The sequence below is a fragment of the Castor canadensis genome, chromosome 6 (genome assembly GCF_047511655.1).
Source record: "Castor canadensis chromosome 6, mCasCan1.hap1v2, whole genome shotgun sequence".
NCBI lineage: Eukaryota > Metazoa > Chordata > Mammalia > Rodentia > Castoridae > Castor > Castor canadensis.
The window spans coordinates 113,861,236-113,879,241 of NC_133391.1; the positions used below are offsets into that span (position 1 = coordinate 113,861,236).

The 18,006-nt window shown below is 43.9% G+C and overlaps 2 protein-coding genes across 2 annotated transcripts in view; both read left to right on the forward strand.

The window, feature by feature from the left end:
- Arsb (arylsulfatase B) overlaps nt 1-2,479 on the forward strand; it is a 294,147-nt gene extending 291,668 nt beyond the window's left edge. The window contains exon 7 of the mRNA XM_074077229.1: nt 2,403-2,479. Within this exon, the coding sequence (XP_073933330.1) occupies nt 2,403-2,458 (56 nt within the window). The 3' untranslated portion in view covers nt 2,459-2,479. The remainder of the gene's footprint in view (nt 1-2,402) is intronic.
- The window catches only part of Lhfpl2 (LHFPL tetraspan subfamily member 2), a 145,797-nt gene that overhangs the window by 9,749 nt on the left and 118,042 nt on the right, over nt 1-18,006 (forward strand). Inside the window, exon 2 of the mRNA XM_074077236.1 lies at nt 2,403-2,474. The gene's annotated coding sequence lies outside the window, so the exon portion shown is untranslated. The remainder of the gene's footprint in view (nt 1-2,402; nt 2,475-18,006) is intronic.

Here is an 18,006-nt window from a genome sequence, read left to right on the forward strand (position 1 = left end):
GAAGTGTTGTGCTTATAAAGCTTTAAAAGGTTGCCTGTTGTTGCATTTGGAGCATTATTCTGAAACTCGCCTGATGCTGGATGCTGGCTAAACATTTGCATTCCCAGGGGTTCCTGTAATTTTGGAGTGGGCTCTGGGAATCCATATTTTTAAAACAAAGCTTCTAGGTGATTCTTAGGATCAGGCATGTCTAGAAACACCAGTTTAGAGAAATGTCAACATAGAAACTTGTCTGTCTGAGTCTGTGAAACTGGCCAGGCTGTAGATCACCGGCACCTGTTCATCTATTGGGTATTAGTTGGGTACTTGAGCTGTCTCTGTCCCAATGGACCTGATTCCATTTTTATCTTGACATGCTTTTGTCCTGACAGAGAGGCTCTTATCTTAGATGGAACCAACTCGGAGAGTCCTTTGTCAGCAGTGTAAGTAGTCATTCCCTGAAGCTTTTATTTTTAGGAGAGTTTCACAGATACTGATTACTAAGTGCCTTGGGGCATTCTCAGGAGATACTGGGCTAGAAGCATGGGGCTCTGCAGAGAAGTCTTTAAGTCTTTAAGAATGACTCAGTGCTGACTTTTCCCACCTCCTTCCCTGCTTTGGCTCAGACCCTGCAGATAATGAGCTGCATCTTCTTAAGTAATGGATAACCAGAGATGGATGTGGAATGGCCTCTATCCTCCTCAGCCCAGCTCTGTTCTGATCTAAGTGAGTTGGGCAATTAATGCAGCAGCTTTGCACATTATATTCATACTAGCCTCCATTCTAAGATGCAGGATCCATCTCAGCCACCCTCCAAGGGTAAAGTCAGCTTATGGTCTGTGTGGTGAGAGCAGAGGGGCATAGCTGGAAGTGTGGGAACCACAGGCACTGCACAGGTGGGTAGGCCAGAGAGCTCCAGTGTGTAAATACAGAATGCCATCTGCAGGGAAGCAGCTGGGATTTCAGCAGCATTCCTTGTGCCCTGGGTCTTCACAGGTTCTATGCCTGTTGTGAGGTTCTGCAGCTCAGCCACCCATATGACCCTGACATCAGGGGCAGACACTGGAAGCTTTGTCTATATCTGCTAAATTTGATCTGATTGCTGTTTTTTATGCTTTGGATCCCATTTTTTCCCCCTTTTCTAAAGAAAAGCAAGAGTTCTAGAAACAAAACAAGAATGTAAGAATTTGCCTATACTTTACAGAAATATGCTTTTTTTCAGGGGAGGGGAGTGATAGAAGTTCAAAAAGCTAGAGATAGCCAATCTGGGCTTTTCTCAATCCTGAAATGCTTTATGGCTCCTGGGCCTTGTTGTCTTTGTACCCACAGGTTTTGTTCCACACTCCAGAAAGAAGCTTGACCTTGACTGCCCCCCCATAAAACCAGGTAGAAGATGGAATCTTCCAGCCTTCCAGGATGGCTTCACTGTTTCCTTTCTATAGATTCTATGTCTCAGTGGAAAGAAACACATCTAGAAGGACAAGCATTGTGTCTACTTAGCTCAAAACTCCAGTTTCCAAAACAAATGAGGGCTGCATTGCTTGGGAAAATGAAATCCCCCTGCAGTGCTACTTCCCCAGGCTGGGAGTGGATTGGTCTTCTCTGCCCCACTGGTCTGCAGGGCTAGGAACTGTTCCAAGCCTCCACAAAACCAGCTTTTTGTTTTTTCTTTTAAGCAGAAATGTGCTTCAAAAACCCCGTAGAGTGTGAGGCTTTGAGCACAAGGTCTGTGTTGGGTTATAAGTTAGCCCTGCTCTGTGGCCTGCATTGGTCTTGAGCTAATGTCCACCTCTCCTAAATATAGCTGCAAGGCCTTTTGTCATCTGAAATACTCCAGTGGTCACCAACCCTTTTGTTTGTGACTCACTATATTCTGGCTTCCAGGACTCCTTTTGCCGTTCCTTCTGCTGTCACACTCAGCTTGTCCTCTGATCTGCTAGACGCCTGCTGTCAGACCTCAGCTTAGCTCTCACTTGCTCAGGAGAGTGTCCTGTGACTCCTCTGGAATCAGCTGGTGTCTCTGCAAAGTCTTCCATGTCACCTTGTATTTCCCTCTTTTGGGCTTCTATCAGCTGCATCAAGGTCATCATTGCTACCTGCTCACTTCTCTGTCCTTGTGGCCTGTAAGCTCCCTAAGGGTAGGGAACCCAACTTCTGAGCATTCACGTGTCTCCAGGCATATGTAAAGTGCCTGGCAAATAGAGGGTCTTAGTTGTTCTGTGAGGTAGGTTCCTCAGGGGAGTACCTTACCATTGAGCTCAAACCAGGATTCTCACCTTGGTTCAAACCCTTGGCTAAGTGATGCTGACCATTTTTTCTTCGCTGAGACTAAGGAGTCCTAGCCATGGTCTGCAGTCTTTACTGAGATCATTAAGACAGTCTACTTCAAGTTAACAGGCATGACTTTTCTTATTGTTTTTCAGGTAAACTGGGAAGCAGGATCTTGAGTTCAGAGTCTGTAGCTTCTGCATTTTGTTAAGAAGCACTTCATACAGGTAAGGCGATGGATCCTGGGTTCCCTTGAGCATAGATGGGTTGTCCCAGAATGGTATCACAGTTTATCCTGGTAGCCACCTGCAGTTCTCATTCACTGAAAAGAAAATCCCTAACTGTGGGGTAAGATGGTCCCTTGCTCTTGTTGTGAGTTACCTGGTGAAGATGTTTACCTGGTCAGCTATTATGATTTCAATATGTAATCTCTCCCATGGACCCATGTAGTGAATGTTCACTTCCCAGCTGGTGGCACTGTTTTGGGAAGTTTGGGAAACTTTAAGAAGTTGGTTCTAGCTGAGGGAAGTAGGTTGCTGGGGGGTGTATTCCTGGGGGCTATCTCTTGCCCTGATCCCTTCCTATATTCCCTTCTCATATCTTCCTTCCTGAGGTGAACAGCCTTTCTCTCCACACGTTCCTACTGCCATTATGTTCTGCCACCCACAATCTATGCAGCCAAGCTCTGTGGATGGAAATGTCCAAAACTATGACCCAAAATAAATCTTTCCTCCCTTAAATTGTCTCTGTCAGGTATTTGGTGATAGTGATGGAAAAGTCTGACTAATACACTGGCTTTCTCCTGGGCATTGATGGCCTTTTCATCACCTAAAATGCTTTCCCTCCCTTTTACTGGGACTTGTGCTTTAGAATTCCTTTTCCTCATTAAAGATCCAGACAAAAGTTCACCTGCTACTTATCAAACTATCTGAATGAGAGGATTTTTGGCTAATAGCCTTTCTCCAGCAGAATCAGTTTCTTTATGCCCACATGACATGATGTCACGGTGACTTGCTTCTTGTTTGTGTACATCTTTCCCTGTACTCTGTGAGTTCCTTTTGCTACCATTTCCCACCTTGCATGGTTCCTGACATGGAATAGATGAATGAATGTTGCTCTGAGGGGAAAAAAACCAAAACCCCTACTAAACTAAACTAAGGCATAGCCACATGCAAAAAAGCCAACTCCCTCTATACATTATAAGGTTTTTTTAAACCAATTTAATGATTTGTAGAGTGTCTTCCAGACTAATTACTTGTCTGTTTGCTTACATTACCACATATAATTAAATATTTACCATAATATAGTTAAACCAGTAGAATTTTAGAGTCTTATTCCTATTAAAAGGATAAGAAATCAAGATTTTTTGTGTCATGGTGTTCCTCTTGAATAGTATAACACTAGGTCATGAAGCAGTGATGTACTACACTGTAGTCTTCTTGGCTGCTTTTGGAGAGATAGACAATGTAACCAGACACTGGGCCAGTCAGGCCAGCCATTGGCCTGTACACCACCCCAGGATGGAAATGCATCTAAGTGTATAGGTAGTAAAGGAGTATGCAGTAGACTTTCCTGATTGTAACCTAAAGGAAATAAAAATGTCCCTCAGTGGCTTGAGCATTTTTTTGTTGTTGTTAGCAGTGCTGGAGTTTGATCTCAGGCCCTCACACTTGCTAAGCAGGTGCTCTATCACTTGAGCCACTCTGCCAACCCTTTAAGCATTTGTTTTAAAACATAGTGTGGATTTAAATAATTATAGTAGAAGGCTTTATATCAGTGCATTTGTTTCCCCATACTTTATTTTTATTTTTTATTTAACATTTTTATTACTATATATTAGTTGTACAGAGGGGCTTCACTGTGACATTTCCATATAGGCCCATAGAGTATCTTGGTGAGGTTCACCCCTCCCAACACTCTCCCTCAACTTCCTCTCCCCCATTCCCCATACTTCTGAGTGTGTTGTGCGTGCTGAAGGTGCACCAGTTGACCTGAGATGATATTGCTTTATTCTGTGGACTGGGAGTAGAGCCTTCCAGGGCAGTGGCCCACCCGAATGTTGGTATCAAAATGGGCCCAGGGTCCTTTCAGGAGCTGGTGGGTGGTTGAATTCAGTGTAGTCTGGGGTGGTATTTAATGTGGCCTTGAGGTTTTGCTCCTACCTCCTTCCTTCTCAAGAGCACTGCTGCAATAGCGCGACTCACTGTCCAGCCTTTCCAGTTGCTTTGCTGGGTGTGCAATGCACTGAAGCAGAGGAAGGAGTTGTCTTCCTGTTTCTGCATGTCTACAACTTAGTAGAGATGCCCAGTCAACAAGTACTGTAAGAGAGCAGTCACATACCTAGGGATTCTTCTATTTGTTCTGAGTCCTAGTTACCTGAAGGAGAATGTAGTGAAAGACAAGGCAGTGATGGAAATTTGACTCTCAGTTGACCTTCTTCATGAACATTTCCTAAGACTTAGATAGAATGAGGATTTCAGCTTTGCCCAGGAATTTCTAGTCTCCATGGAATCAGTTTGTCTATCATATTTGAAAAACAAACCCAGAAAATAAATTGAAATCAAAAGGCTCAGATGTTAAAATGTGAGTGGGCCTTAGCTGTCTTTGGAATTTGAAATATTGTGGAATGTTTGTGTTGCACCATCCCTGAAGCAGCTGTGTGCAGTGCATCTGTGGTGTCTGGTCTTACCTTTCTCAGCATGTGGGGCGTGCTTACCAACTCAAAGTGAGCAATGAGCATCTAGGGGATGTCTGACCTTCAGAGGGCCTTGTGTTGTACAGTACAGAGTGCCTCGTGTAGGTCAGGACTTCAAGTATTGGAACAGTACCCCTTCTACAGGGCTCACACACAGGTATAGGTATGTTGAGACATACTTCACAGGGTATGAATCTTGACTTCCCCATATCATCCTAATTAGGAAGTCCAAGAAATAGTATAGTTCCTGAATTTCCTTAGAGCTTCTGAACTTGTAATGTGCATTTTTGTACTTGTAGTATGCTGCTGTTCTTTCATTAAGTGAAATGTTTATGCTTTCTAAAGATGTACTGTGAGTACCTCATCAGTCAAATTTATAGGTCAGAGTCTGTATTTTTTATATAGCTATTTTGGTACATTGGCCTTGATTCAAAGACACTGTTCAGTATGGGCCACTTGTGTCCAGGGTAAGCATTGGGAGCAGTCAGGGCAATGACAATGGATACTGCAGCTAGTCTACTAGTCTGGGACTCTAGTGTTACCCTCATACTGGGCTCTGATTGACAATTTCCTTTACTGCTGAAGTGCCTGGGAATAAGTACATGAATGAACAAACAAACAAAATAGCATTCCCTCCTCCCCCAGCCAGGCCTCTTAGGTTTGTTTTGTTTTATTTTCTCAGGTATAACCTTACTCTTCAGCTATAGTTCCTTAAAGAGGAAACAAGGTCTCCCAAATAGCCTTTCATATTTACTTTTTTTTTTTGGTGGGACTGGTTTTTGAACTCAGGGCTTTGCATTTGCAAAGCAGGCGCTCTACCACTTGAACCACACCTCCAGTCCAAAGTTAATGCTTTTTTTTTTTTTTTTCTGGTAGAAAGGTTTGAACTCAGGGCCTTAAGGTTGCTAGGCAGGTGCTCTACCACTTGAGCCACTCTGCCAGCCCCCAAATAGCCTTTCAAGTGTCCATGCAGAGCTGGCTCATTGATTGACATCTCTGGGAAGAGTTACTTTACTCCATTTCAAGATCACCATCAATGCATAATTTAGGATCCACTTTATACTTGGATCAGGTAGCTTGTCAGCTGTAATTTGTTGGCTGGTTTGTCTTATCTACTGTAGGGGTTTTGTTGTTGATTTGAAAGACTTAACTGATCTTTGCTTCCAGGAAAAGTTGATTTTCGGTAGAATATTGTTTAATGAAAGGACTGGAGTATCAGTCTCATGGCCTGTTTCATTAAGAAATGACTCTTCCCCTGTTCCTTGGGATCGTTTTTAAGATTAAGGACCTGCATGGAAAGAAGGTCCTTTGGATAACTAGTGAGTAAAAGTAACTTTTCTTGGGAAGCTGAAGTAGGAGGATCTTAAGTTCAAGGCTACATAATGATACTGAGTCTCAACAAAGCAAAATGAAACAGTTTGTTTTTTTTTCAATAAGCAAAAGACAGTGAAAAAAGTTTCTTCCTTCTCTTAATGAAGAAGAGTAAGTTCCCTACATTTTATCTGGCTCCTTTTCCTGATAGATCATTCTCCTCTGCGTATTTTCCAAGGTTCTGTCCTATTTCTTCTTTAGATCGGGGAAGCTGTGGTCATTTCTGTCAGTCTTGCTTCTCTTATCTTTCCTCTACTTGATTTCCTGATGGGCAGCAGCCCTGGTGACCACCTCCTGCATCTCCTCTGCACCCAGTGAGAAGCCCCTTTCTTTTATGGCTGCAGTCTGAGAAAGAAAACAAACAGCCTAAGCTCCCACTGCAGCCCAGCAGGCTGGGGAAAATACTTCCCACTCCTTGTTCCTAGGTTCAAAGTGCACTTCACATTTTATGGGGGTGATCAGCCCTCCTGAGGTGCTGGCCTGAGTGGGCCTGTGTTGTTGCCTGGTGGACAATTAATCACCCTGACCTCTTCCTTTTGCCTGGGCCTCTCTGGCTGAGTTGACGGTAATGCTCTGAGTGAGAAGGGGTTGCTTGCTGCTTCTTGGAGCAGAGCACCAGGCTGGGGTGGGGAAACATTTGATCTTGTTCAAAGGGGATGTCTGTGAAGCATGAAGATTGAACTGATTGTGACCCCACCCCGGGGGAAGGAGACGCTCCCTCCGGAGAGCAGCTGGGATGACGAAGCTGTCAGTTACTAATCCCACTAGCCTGTGGGTCTTCAGGGTTTCACAGCCATTTAAAGGAGAGAGAATTGGGGTTGAAGGCAATAAAGAAGGCCTTAAATGAGAGGAGCAGGGGGTCATTTCATCTAATTTTGTGGTTGTTACTGAGGAATAAAAGGCAGAGGAGATAATTTCATTAGCCCCTTAGAGATCTTTGTCACAGTGAGATGGCATTTGAGGAGACAGCAGAGCCTCATAGAACTGTCCATTTGCCTCCTGGTAAACCTTCAGCTAGGTCCCCATAGAGCTGGGGAGGGCTTGGGAGCCACAGGACCCTCCAGGACACTAGAAGGGCTCCTGTTGTAATTGACAGGCTGGTGGCTACAAGTCCTGCCAGCTCTTCAGGAACCTGTGCTAGGCTGCAAACAAGGAAATCCACCAGACAATTGAGTACTTTTCAAGTCCAGGACAATGTTTACCTTTGAGGAAGACTTGCCAGTCATCTGTTGTTGACTCGATTTGATTGGAGGGATGGTCATCTGTTACAATCCTTGGAGCTGAGCGTTGTTCAAAACCTTAAAGCATGGTGGAGAAATGAGAGTAGTGCCTTCTGCTTGAGGAATGCTGATCTTCTCACAGTGCATGTCACATCTGTGCTTCCCACAAGCCTGCTGGGTGGGCAGGTATCTCTGTCCAGGCATGTCACTTGTTCAAGGTCTCCTGGTAGGGAAACGGGGTATCTGAAATTCCATCTCTGGACTTGTGTCTTTCAAATTAAGCTTTCTGTGTCATAATTAGAAGAAACAGGAGGAGGAGAAGGAGGAGAGTGGTACAAATTCTTCCAAGAGAAAGGAAGAGTGGTAATGAGCGGACAGTTCTCTGTACCAGCCACCAACTGACACCATTCCTCAAGGCAGCTTAGTGTCTTCCTGAAAAGAGGCAGAATGATCAGAGGTCAAGGAGAGGGGTAGAGGAGATGGGCAGAAGGAGGTAGGAAGGGGTCTTTCTTATCTGACACAGTCCTAGCAGAGTGATAGTCACTTGTGCAGCACCTGTGCTTGTGCTCACACTCTTACTGTCTCATGTCTAATGGCTTTCTTATCTTCAGTGTCTCCTCCTCAGCTATAGATAGTTCTGCTTAATATTTGTGGATTTCTGAAAAAATGAGAACTTTTCTTGAGTTGTACTAATATGATCTGTACTAACCACTGTTAAGTAAATTTGCTCATAGCTTAAGTTTGTCTTGTTCCTATAAGAATCTATTCCAATTGATTGAGCAGCTCTTTTCCTCCTCCAAGTTGATAATGGGGATCGTGGTCCCTTGGGAACTCCAGAAGGCAAGACATTGACCAAGTCTTTTCCTAAAACTTTGTCTGAGGGGAGCTGTGGTGATGGTGGTGGAGGATAGGGAAGACCAGATCTTCCCTTGTTTCATGAATGCTTCTCCATATCCTGGACAAGAATCTTTGCCCTATAGTCCTCGGAGGCAAGCGTCCTCTTGCTTTGGGGCTCTGTGCCATTCCCTTTCTTCATGACTGTGGCTAATCAGGAGTTGGCTTTACTTCAGTGCCTCCTAAAAGCTTTTCTCCCTGATGTGTTCAGGAAGTTGAAGTGCAGTGTCAGAAATGATCTGAGTTGATGAAGACGAAATAAACAAACACAGGCAACATGGGAGGAAGGGCTGGCAGCCCTGCTCCTGTTTTCCTGTGGTACTGATATGAAGGAACCAGATTTTCTCCATGTGGAAAGGACCCTGAGCCAAGAAGCCTGAGATGTGCATGCCAGTGGGTGTTCTAAGTCAGGGCACCACTTCGTTTAATAAACTGAGATGAATACATGTAGTTTATGGTTGGCAGAATGTAGATAAGTCACATGGCTACAGCCTGAGCTATATGAATATGGAGTTAAAATGGGAAATTCTGTTCAGGGAAGTGGAACATTCCAGAATTCAGAATGCTACAGTCCTCTCTTGGCACCAATGCAGAGTGGAGAAAAGGAGTGCTGGGAGGGACTTTGTGGAGCCTGTCTAAGCCCCTCATTTCAGTTTTAAGACACTGAAGGTCTTGGCTGAAGCCCATGAGGGCATGCCCTCCTCTGTCTTGTTTGTTTCTCTTCATACCTCTGGTCCCTGGCATGTGTTAAGTGCCTCATATGCATTTGTTAGGTGAATTGATGCTGTAAATAAAGATCTGATTTCTGACTCCTAATCCAGTGCCCCAAGACATCAAATACAGGCTGCAGAGCCTATAAGAAGTGGTCCCAAGTAACTTTTATATAGTGGAGACTTTCATGGGATTTCTTATATATTAGACAATTGAGACACAGTAAGATCAAACTGTCCTGGGAAGGCAGGCCTGCTCAGATTTGGGGACAGGACAGACACATTGCCCTGCACCTGGGGCTCTTTCATGCTAGACTCCATGTCAGTGGTGCCATCAGATCTTGGGTAATGGCCCTATGGCTCATTCTCCCTAGAGGAATCAGGATGATGTTGGAGCAAACAGGCTTGAAGTTACCCTCTTTTCTCAAGCCTCCCCTCCTTTTAGAACCCAGTCAGCTCCTTTTCAGAGGGATGTGCCACTTGGAGCTCATCAGACTCATCATTTGTAGAACTGTGTGTGTACAAAATGCTGCAGGTTACTGGCAGAGTGCCTCAGGTGGTAGAGCACCTTCCTAGCAAGCTCAAGGCCCTGAGTTCAAACCCCAGTACCAACAAAATGCTGCAGGTATGACTGGGAGGTCCAGGCGTGTTTGTTCACTACAGTGTCAGGAGGAGGACTGTGTTCTCCACACAGTATCCACCACTACCCAAATCCATTTTAAGAATTGTAGCCCTGCTGTTGTGGGCCACAACCAAGGAAACCAGGTCTTGCAAATATCTGTGCTTAGAAACCCACAGTGGTAAACCTGGTATGATCAGAAGCCGCACCACTGTTTTTAGTCTGGTCACTCAAAGCCTTGCAGTTTGTTTATCTCCCTTATTTAACTTCACAAGCAAACAGAGATAATGACAGTACAAGGAAAGTTTAGAACAGTTAAGATTAATTCAAGATTAATGGTTGCCAGAGACGATTTTTAAAGTCAAGGAATTTTCTTGAAATGCAGAAACAGTGACCTGAGGCAATGTCATGGTTTGCCACATGGTGGTTTTCATCTACCTATCCTGTCCTTCCTCCCATCCCGGCTAAGTGTGTATCTCTTTAAGTTGACATTTGTGCTCTATCAGTTGACCATGAGTTTAGAGGACAGTGCTTCTCGGCAAATGTCAAGAAGCTATAGCTTCACTCTAGAATGTCCCCCAAAGGCTCATGTATTCAAGGCTTGATCCCAGACTGTGGTGCTGTTGGGAAGTGGGGCCAGTGAGAGCTCTTAGGTCATTGGGAGCAGCACAAAGGAGATAGTGGGAATTCAGCTCCTTTCTACCTCTTTTTCTCATCCTGGTCATGAGGTGAGCAACTTGCTCTGCCATATGCTGCTGCCTTGCCAAAAGCAACAGGGCCAACTGACCATGCACTGATCCCTCCTAAACTCTTTTTAAGTGCTTTATGTCAGGTATTTGTTACAGCAACAGAAAGGTGACTGATACAATTGACCATCCTCATGTGGAATTTCTGTGCTACCTTTAGGGGGAGGACACAGAGAAAGGGAGATCCCTTTCACTGTTTGCCGCACTTCTGCCTATGCCGACTTTGAGTGGCCTTTCCTTCCTTCTCCCCGTGCATCCCTTGGTGGGTCAGAGGACCAGCTTCATCACACCCTGATTGAGGGTTGGGTTCTGGCTTCTGCTCTGTATTAGAGATCACACGGCTTAGTGATGTGAAGCTGGCAGGCTTGCTGCAGGACAGAGGTGCACTCATTATGGGTTATTACTGCTTACACAAAAACAGCAAACTTAAACTTGCTCAGTGGCATCCATTGTTACCTTGTTTGGTGGAAGCGATTTTTGCAGCAATGTCCTCATAGTCTGTAGTTTGAATTCTCATCAGGGTGGCTATTGGCACTGAGCTGTACTTACTTAGTTGTGAGCTGATTCTGTGGTGAATAGAAAATATTTACTTGATCCCAAAATGTTCTATGTACAAAGCTATGCAGAATAGAAAGAAATTGAGGATACATATATGTTGATAAAAAGTTTGTTAGGAAAATCTAGCTCATTCATTTATCTGTGAGGAAAATTGACTCTTCTCTTCAGGATTCTTGAAAGCACAAACAAAAGTGAGGTTGGATACCTAATTTCCCCAGATGTGAGCCTTGAGCTTCCATTGAGAGTGTTTTAGAAATACTATCCTTTAGTGGAATAGTGTTTTGGTAGTGCCTGTCGATGAAGGTACGCCTTTTGTTTAATTACATATTTTATTGCATGTGACATAGTTTCAATACAGCAGTTTGTTCTCTCATATACACTCACTTACTCACTCACTCTCTGGGAGTCTATAACCACAGTGACAGAAAAAAAAGTTAATGGAGAATTTATGTAATAGTGTTTATGTTTATAGACGCTCTGAAATGTGATGGACTTCTGTATTCACAGGATTCCACCTCATCATGAAAAATTAGTGCTTTTAGGAGATAATTTATATTCTTGGTTTTCTTATAGCAAAGTGAAGTGGATGTATTCATTAATTACTTATGAAATAAAGTATAATCACTTAAATATAGGGTTTTTTTTTTTTTTTTTTTGCAGAGAAGAAGTGAAGAATCAAAGTTGTAGCTATTTTGCAAGAATTTGCTCCTGGTTTTATAACAAAATCAGAGAAGTCTTTGATGTCTCCCATTTTCCTCCATTTATACATTCTGTATTTTCTCTAGATGAGATGATTTCCTCCCTTGTGCTCTTTTTCCACAACCAGGGTAAAATCCCTGGTCATCTCGTCTCTTTATAAGGCTGTAACTGTTGGGGTCTTTATGAGAGGACCAAATTCTTCCTCCAGCCACACCAGTCCCCAAAGGTGGCTCAGTCTGTGTTCTCCGATACTTTCTGGAGCCCAGCTCTGAAAGTAAGTAGCCCAGCTGATGTTAAGTCTAGTGCATTTTCTGTTAATGGGGACATTGACAGGATTAGATTTTGTTTGGTGACTGTGCATCCTCTTTAAACTTGAACTCTTTCTCAATGGAGAGCCCGTATCAGGCTCTTCGAAGGAGGAAAATGCTTGGGAGACGGCCCTGCCCTGCTGCGTTTTGCCGCAATGAGGACAGACTGAACTCTGGGCAGGATGTGTGGTGGGGAGACCCAGCCTGGAATGTCCCTGCTCCCCACTCTCAGGCTCTGAGCTCTGGTAAGAGAGCTTGGTCTCCTCATCTGTCAAAGGGGATGATCATGCCTGCTCTGTGGAATTAAATGAGGATTAAATGAAATATCTCACAGAGGCCTACCTGGAATGTAGGAAGAGGTAGATAAGTCTGCTTTGAGTTCCAGGACCTCCTGAAAGTTTCTCCCTAACTGTTGCCCCCTGGCTGTCCCAGGGGCTTGGAGCATTTTGGGAGCTGATGTCGTTTTCAGGTATGAAGCATATAGTCCATTTTAGTACAGTGTCCTGCTGACCACACTCACCACTGCAAGTTTCTTGGCACTCCTGTGCCTCGTGCTTACTCTTGCTCAAGAGCAAACAGATTGTGGAAACTGGCATTTACTGGCACTTCCTTTGCTTTTGGGATCAAAGGACTCTACAGTGTGTATTTTGGTGTGTGTTGAAATTAATGGTCATTTAACAAATTAAATTAGCCCTGTGGTCAGATTTATTAGAGAGTGTGTGTTTCTTAGGAGGAGCACCTTTCTGGCAAGAGTCATTCTCGGTGGTTGTTTTGTGGGACAGTTAGGAGTTTACTTCCTGGGCTAACATCTTAGTTGGAAAGGGTGAGGCAAAGCCCCAAAGCGGTGTAGAAAGCATTTGTGTTTGTTGTGGGAGAACAGCAACACACCACACATTGTAACGGGCCTGGACTACTGACAGCCCTGTGTTGTAGCATGCACCAACCTAGCAATGTAATTTATTTCCCTCAGGGAAATGTGGTTTTATATGTTGTGTATCGGTGTCATTGAAACCTTGTTTTAAGAGGAAAATAGCAATTAATGTTTGGAAATAGGAAATAGCTTTACAAATTTGTGGTGGAAGAGACCCAATAAAAATGACTCTCAGGAGTTCCCTGAAGGTGACTGTAAGAGTTTATAAATGGTGTTTTCTGTCTGGTAGCTTTGACAGCTTTTGCTTTGTAAGTATTAACCAAAGTATGACCGCCACAAACAGAGCAAAGCATGGAAGAGTGTAATGCAGGGAAGAAAGTAGCAGTGTGGGCACACAGCCGGCATCTGTGTCCTCTTAGGGACAGGTGGCAGAGGTCAAGGATGTGTTTGGTCAGATGAGGCCATGTCTGTGTCATTGCTGCTATTGTTCCCCTGCTGGGAGATGACAGATGGAGGAACCTACCCTGAGAGAGTGGCTATTAATCTGCAATTCTTGGTTTGCTGGCACCCATGCATAGACATTTCAGCTCATTATTTTAAGAAACAAAAGACCAAAGCACATGGGAGCCATTGAGTTCTGAATCCTTTAAAGTTTGTTTTTTATGTTGTGTCTTTTTTTTTTTTTTTTTCAGTGTTACTGATGAGACTGGGGCACCTAAATTAAAGCTAATGTGAAAGAGTGATTTCATGAAGAGAATTGTGTTTTTCTGACTTAATAGGGGAACTCTCTAAAGTGAGATATTTCCATGAGGCCACATGTGCCTTTAATTCATAGAAATTAGACTATGCATGCCACCAGAAACAGAGAAATAATGTTGGAGCTGCCTAGCAGTCAGCTCAATTAGTGTGTGTGCCTCAGAGTAGGCTTTCTCAGCCTTGGCACTATTGACATTTTACAGTAGATAATTCTTTGTTGTGGGTGCCTTCCTGTGCATTATAGGATGTTTTAGCAACATCCCTGGCCTGCACTGGGTAGAAGCCAGCAGAACTTCATTCCTCTTCCCTCATCCAGACAAGATGAAAAGTGTCCGCAGACATTGCCAAATGTATGTGCCCTGGGGAGGGTAAGAGGGCTCAGCTGTGCAGGAGGAGAAGCACTGTCCTGGGGTACCTGTGGTTTGAGGTGCTTTTCATCTGTTCTTCCCTTTGCTGGTTTGATATCCTTTTTAAAAACTATTAAAGGGTAACCTGAGGCAGTTAGTTTAAAGCATTAAAGATTTACGTCTCAAGGAGGGCACTCAGTAAAATCTCTCCTAGAAACTTCTAAAGGCCAAAGTCATTTAAAGAAAAGTGCTCAGTCCATGGACACACAAATCTTGGCTTTATCAGTTTAGAATTTCTTGGTCCTAGTGGGGTTCGTGGCTGTTTTCTAAACCCTGAGTCTGTTTAATACTATTGACCCTGCTGTTTTTGACCAATATTCTGAAAAGCAGTTAGTTATTTTGGTTCTTTCTTCTCAGGCTTAGAGTCCCAAAACAGACATTTCTTTCACTTTTTTTTTTTTTTTTTGGTAGGACTGGGGTTTGAACTCAGGGCTTTGCTCTTGCTTGGCAGGTGCTCTATCGCTTGAGCCATGCCTCCAGTCAGACCATTCTGAATGTATATGTTCAGTGCACAGCTCAGTGAAAATTTCCTTTATCAGAGTGTTGGTACACATACATAGGCTAGAGAGATTCTGGGTTTAAAAACAAAATCTCTCTCCTTGAATTCAGGTGGGCATACCAATGGTCTAGAGTCTGGTGGAAGTGCACCATGTGACTTCTGAGGCTGGGTCACAGAAGGCCAGGCAGTTTCTGCCTTGCTGGCTGGAACATTGACTTCCCTTTGATGCTGGAGCATTATTACCTAATGCTGTCGTGGCAGGAGAGGCCATGCATAGGTGTGCAAGTGCGTAGTCTCAGCTGGACGTAGTCTTCCAACCATCTCCACGTATGCATGAAGCCATACTGGGTCCTCAAGACTAGCCCTTCCAGGGCAAAATAGTTTCTGCTGGGTATTGAGGAGGGGGAGCGGGAGGGGGCGGAGTGGGTGGTAAGAGAGGGGGTGGGGGCAGGGGGGAGAAATGACCCAAGCCTTGTATGCACATATGACTAATAAAAGAAAAATGAAAAAAAAAAAAAAAGACTAGCCCTTCCACCAGCTGAGTGCCACCTGTGACCTCTGCCATTGCCACATGGAAGAGAAGATCACCAGCTTGCCCAAATTTCTGACCCACAAAATGTGAGACCTGTTAAAAGATATTGTTTTATGATCCCTGGGGGAAAATAATCAGTCTTTTCTTCTGCACTCTGCTGAAAAACTTAGGCTAAAAGATTCTTGAGAGAGGAAGTTTGTTGGTATTTTTGAGGAAGCTTTCAGGGCAGGCATGGCCACTCACAAATTTTACCCCAGCCTGCTGATTTTAATGCTTCTCTGGCATAGTTATTAAAATATTTTAATTTTAATAGATATGGCTTAATGGCAACTATTAAACAACGACAACACAATGATGTGGGTCTGCTCTAATTGAGATCAGGGTCACAGCCCTGGCCTCATCCGGTGCCTATCCCAAAGCATTGGCCTCATGTCTTAGGCAACTCTGGGTCCTCCCTCAGGTTCATGGTTTGAATGAGCTTTGCAGTTACTCTTATATGGTAAGATCAATTTGTCCTAAATCCAGGCCTGGGATTGTAAGCACTCAAAGGTGTGTCTGCTGCAGGTAAACAACTTTATAGTGTAAAAATTGCAGCTGTAAAGGTTTATTTCCATGTGCCAGGGAACCAACAGAACAAACTGGCTCCAGGTTGTGTTGGTGGAGGGAAAATTAGTAGATATTGAATACATCTTTATTTTTTTCAGTCTTGGGGTTTGAACACAGGGCCTTGCACTTGCTAGGCAGGCTTTCTACCACTTCCTCCATGTTTCCCAGTCCTTTTTGCTTTTAGGTATTTTTCAGGTAGGGTTTCACATCTTTTGCCCCGGCTGGCCTGGGTCATGATCCTACTACTGTGACCTTTCACATAGCTGGGATCACAGGCATGTGCCTCTATGTTCAGTTTATTGATTGAGATGGAGGTCTTGATAACTTTTACCATTATTCTTCTGACCTCTGCCTCCCAAGTAGCTGGAGTTACAGACTTTAGTCACCACACTTGGTCCCAAGTACAAGTTTTTCTTACAAGGGTACTGGTACTGATTCCTTGTAAATGTGAAGTTACAATGGGGATTGAACTCAGGGTCTTACACTTGCTAGGCAGGAGCTTGTACCACTTGAGCCACTCTACCAGCCCTTATTAGAACTTTTAAGAAACCCTACAAATGGCATGAAAATCCCCATAAAAAGGGATTTGTGACACTCAGATTTGGGGGTCTGCACAGTGAGCTCTCCAGAAGCCAAGGCTTGCTTTATGGAAGGCCAGAATTAGCAGCCCCTCACACGTTCTCCTCAACGAGGGCAGGTGGGCTGGATGAGCTGTCTTGTAGCAGATTGGGGCTAAAATGTGAAGCAGTCCAGGTTGTTAGGTGTGTGGGCATCAGGTCTGTCACTGTGAATGCTGATGTCAGTGAGAAGACTCAGAGTGACATTAGGAGTGGCTGGCTGCCATGGTGCAAAGAGAACAGTAGTTATCTTCTAACAAAGTCTATGCCTGTAAAAATCAGACTTCCTAGGTGTGACTGTGGCAACCTCTCCATGTCCCTTTTGCATCTTTTTTCTTTCCCGTCTGTGTCAGTACACAGACAGGGCCAGGGGAAATGAGCGTCTTTCTGGTGCATGGTGTTCTGAAATCTGGATGGGCTGCCTTGACATTCTTAATGAAAGGTTTTGTGTAGAATGTCCTGAGAAGCAGTCCACTGTCAGGGTAGTTCTAAAGGAAACCTGGGAAAAGAGATGTGGATTTGCCATGGCAACGAGAGACCAGGGAGCGGAGGAATAGAGGAGGAGGCTGAGAGGGAGAAGGACTGGACTAGGTGGGGAGGAGCAATGTGACTTCTAAGATTCCTGGTCTTCAGAGCCTGAGCAACTTGAGCACTTCAGCCCCAGGGGTCGCACCAGCTCTCTGCTGTGTGGTCATCAAGGTAAGTCACCGTGGGTGTCTTTCCAGAGTGGTGTCCTTTCAGATGGGGAAGAAGAAGAAGGAGTGTGGGTGTCTCTTTCTTGTGTATCCATCTGCCTGACCTTCTCGGTAGTAGCCTTCTTGTGTCAGAATAAAGGTTATTAGTTGTAGCACCCATTTGAATCCAAGTTTTACACACATACACATTTATTTGACTTTGAACTTTGGGATAATCTGAGGGTTTTTTTTTTTTTGTTTGTTTTTTTTGCCAGAAGGCATTCATGCCAGCTCCTATCAAGAGGATAGGTTTGTAGATTGTAGATTGTCTGGCAAGTTGTAAGTTAATTTGAAAACATGGAATTAGTTTATGAAAGAACAGATAAAGAATTCATACCATATATGGATTTGTTTTTAGAAAAAAGTTTTCTATTAGTTTCTGAGCCCTGATAGCTTTTCCAGAATTTGGATGGTGTTAGTTCAATTCTTAATTTGTTGTTTTTCTCTTATATTTTTTAAATTATTGTTCTGCTGGGGGCACATTGTGACTTTTACAAACTTTCTTACAATTTATCATAGTTGAATTTATTCCCTCCATCATTCTTTATCCCCCCTCACTTGTGAATAGTCCACCGTGTCTCATTTTTCCATTTACATATGTGTGTACGTTATCAATGTAATAATGCAGGGCTTAGAGCAGGCAAAGGAAGGAGTCTGTATTCCTGTTGTCTCGCCTTTTCTCCATCTTCCTTTGCTTGCAGTCAGTTATTTCTTGTTTAAATTTTCTTTGTGTCTTGATTTCTTTTTTCATTTACTGTAAAGGCTCTCAGTTGGGGCAGGGCTTTCTTCCTCTTCTCTCTCCTCCTCTCCCCACCCCATCCCCCAAGGCTTTTGGATGTGGTTGGAGGACTAGTCTGTCCAGAGGCATCCAGGGAATAGGGACCAGGGACCAGACTAGGGCTCCTGAATGCCTGCAC